The sequence below is a fragment of the Babylonia areolata genome, chromosome 21 (genome assembly GCF_041734735.1).
Source record: "Babylonia areolata isolate BAREFJ2019XMU chromosome 21, ASM4173473v1, whole genome shotgun sequence".
Classification (NCBI taxonomy): domain Eukaryota; kingdom Metazoa; phylum Mollusca; class Gastropoda; order Neogastropoda; family Buccinidae; genus Babylonia; species Babylonia areolata.
Genome location: NC_134896.1, coordinates 42,701,972 through 42,704,471, shown reverse-complemented (window position 1 = coordinate 42,704,471; position 2,500 = coordinate 42,701,972). Strand labels below are relative to the sequence as shown.

At 41.6% G+C, this 2,500-nt stretch overlaps 2 protein-coding genes across 4 annotated transcripts in view; one reads left to right on the top strand and one right to left on the bottom strand.

The window, feature by feature from the left end:
- LOC143295897 (tetratricopeptide repeat protein 27-like) overlaps positions 1-1,211 on the bottom strand; it is a 37,881-nt gene extending 36,670 nt beyond the window's left edge. The window contains exon 1 of the mRNA XM_076607574.1: positions 1,085-1,211. Within this exon, the coding sequence (XP_076463689.1) occupies positions 1,085-1,142 (58 nt within the window). The 5' untranslated portion in view covers positions 1,143-1,211. The remainder of the gene's footprint in view (positions 1-1,084) is intronic.
- An 81-nt stretch (positions 1,212-1,292) lies between these two features.
- Positions 1,293-2,500, top strand: part of LOC143296544 (double zinc ribbon and ankyrin repeat-containing protein 1-like) — a 26,891-nt gene continuing 25,683 nt past the window's right edge. Inside the window, exon 1 of one of the 3 annotated variants that reach the window (XM_076608563.1) lies at positions 1,293-1,402. The gene's annotated coding sequence lies outside the window, so the exon portion shown is untranslated. Of the gene's footprint in view, positions 1,426-2,500 lie in introns of all 3 variants that reach the window. The other 2 variants (XM_076608562.1, XM_076608564.1) reach the window with 2 other exon arrangements.

The window sequence follows — 2,500 nt, the reverse complement described above, 5'->3', positions numbered from 1 at the left end:
TGTTGAATATTACTTCACACTTAAGGGGAAAACACTGAATAAAACAAAAGAACCCATTCTGTTCAGATTTGGTGCTGGAATGTTTCTACCAAGGGTGGAGCTGCTGCACTGTCTGGGAGTACATTCCATTCCGGGATGGTCCTTGGAAAGAAGGAGTATTTGCAGTACTTCATTCTGCAGGAGGAATAGGGTAGGACTGCGAGTTGGTGTGGCTGGTTCTAAATCTACCAGGAACTGGGGATGGAGCATACTGCTATCTACTGACATCAGTTTTTAGCTTCACAAGAAACTGAGAAATTATAACCCTATGTACATAAACCATATGTACAACATGTACAGTGGTACATGGCAATGCAGTAAATTCATACACCCATTACACACACACAAACACACACACACACACACACATAAACCCCCACACAAACACATGCGCACACACAAACCCATATTCATACACATACACGCATATATGCACCACCTTATATAATACACACACATAGTCAAGCACACCAAACACACAGGCACACACATAATAGGCAAATTCATAGATTGGGTGTAACATATCATACACACACATAGTCAAGCACGCCACACATACAGGCACACACACATGTATACATCATTACAATTTACATGTCTATTGACTGTATATATATATATATATATTATAATTTATGAATAAAATTACGTTGATTGAATTAACCTTTGGAATTGTTTGGCAATGTCCACAAGTTCTTCCCCTGTACTTTTCCGTTTATTATATAAATGTAGAGTCTAAGAGTATAATTATATTACGATATTATCAAAACAAATCTGATTTTTCTGGTTACAGAACGAAACTAAATGGAAAAACACAGGGCAAGAAACGTAGATATTGCCGATTGTGTTTTTTTTTTACCATTTCCGTTATTTCATGTCCCACTTCATGTTTGTTTTGTTTGTTTTAATCATTCGTTTTTCAGACTGTTTTCACTTCATCAGGTTCTTGGCATCACAGGCATGCTACAGACAAGGCACGTGCACATTCACACACACGATTCAGATTTACTTTCCTTCCAAGTCTCATTTTCAATTAAGTACGTACCAATCGATTTTCTAAATTTGTCCCCTGTTACCAATGCTATTTCCAGGGAGAACTCCATTCTCAGATGTCTCACGTAGTTTTGTTGAAAACAGATCAGCTTTGTCACACGTTTTCCAGGACGCTGCCATAAACAATCAAGAACGATTACTCGCATTTGCACATGTTGCTTCTTTCCCTTGCGTTTTTCCCAATCCGATGGATGAGCAAAGTTGAACCAATCACATTGCATGTTAGAAACTGTCTCTAGGACGCGCGTTGCCAAACAAGCCTGTGGAAAGGCAGGCAAAAAGACTGTTTCGGATAACTCAGCTTCGAGACGTTTGTTGGATTTTCCTCCTACGGTTTGATACATTAGTCTATCATAATCGTTCTGCATATTTTCTCTTCACTCAAGTATCATTTTCTGTTGTGATTATGCTGTCATCGTAGTCAGCTGCATGTCAAAGCACGCCGAGTCTGTTTCTTCGTTGCATAGTGATATTTATGAACAAGTGTGTGTGTGTGTGTGCGAATATGTGTGTGTGTGTGTGTGCGATGTCTTAATTGATGTCTTGATAGTTCTCTTTTGCTTTTTTCCCTTGATCAAGCCACACAAACTGGAATATGCTGATTCTTCTTCTTGGGCAGTGACTCCCACGTTCACTTGTATACACAAGTGGGCTTTTACTTGTATGACCGTTTTTACCCCCACCCTGTAGGCAGTCATTCTCGTTTTCAGGGGGGTGCATGCCAGGTATGTTCTTGTTTCCATAGCCCACTGAACGCTGACATGGATTACAGGATCTTTAATGTGCATATTTGATCTTCTTCTTCTTCTTCTGTTGTGTGGCCACAATCAACTCTCTGATTATTTAGCCACAGATTTGGGGGTTTCCGCAAGCCGGCTGCCAAAAAACCCCAACAAAAACAACAACAAAAAAACCCATTTGCTCCAAATTTATTTCACTGATTGCTAACTGAAAAAAACACAAAAAAACAAACAAACAAAAAAACAACAACATTTGCTCCAAATCACATTCACACACTCCCTCCTGCCCGCAAACTGGATCAGAGGGGGTGAGAAGTGACAGGCAGGCTTCCTAATGACGGTTCCTGGCACCCCCTGCCGCAGCACCCTCCTACCAGCACCCCCCTACCCACTACCTACCTACCTTTCTTGGATGGTATGTGGGTCTGGGCTGTTTCGAGTAGCGCTGTCTTGAAGTGAGTCCACAGGTTCTCAGTGCTGGCAGTGTCCTTCATTCCATCCACTTCTGCCCTTATTTTCTCCACAGCTTGCTTCATGTTGTCCCAGTCTGCCTTTTTGTAGAGGGTGATGGATCGCTCTACTGGTTTCTTCCGCAGGGGGGCAATGTTCGGCTCTGCATAAACAACATCATGATCAGACAAGGGTGGCATGGTTTCAGCTCGTCAGAT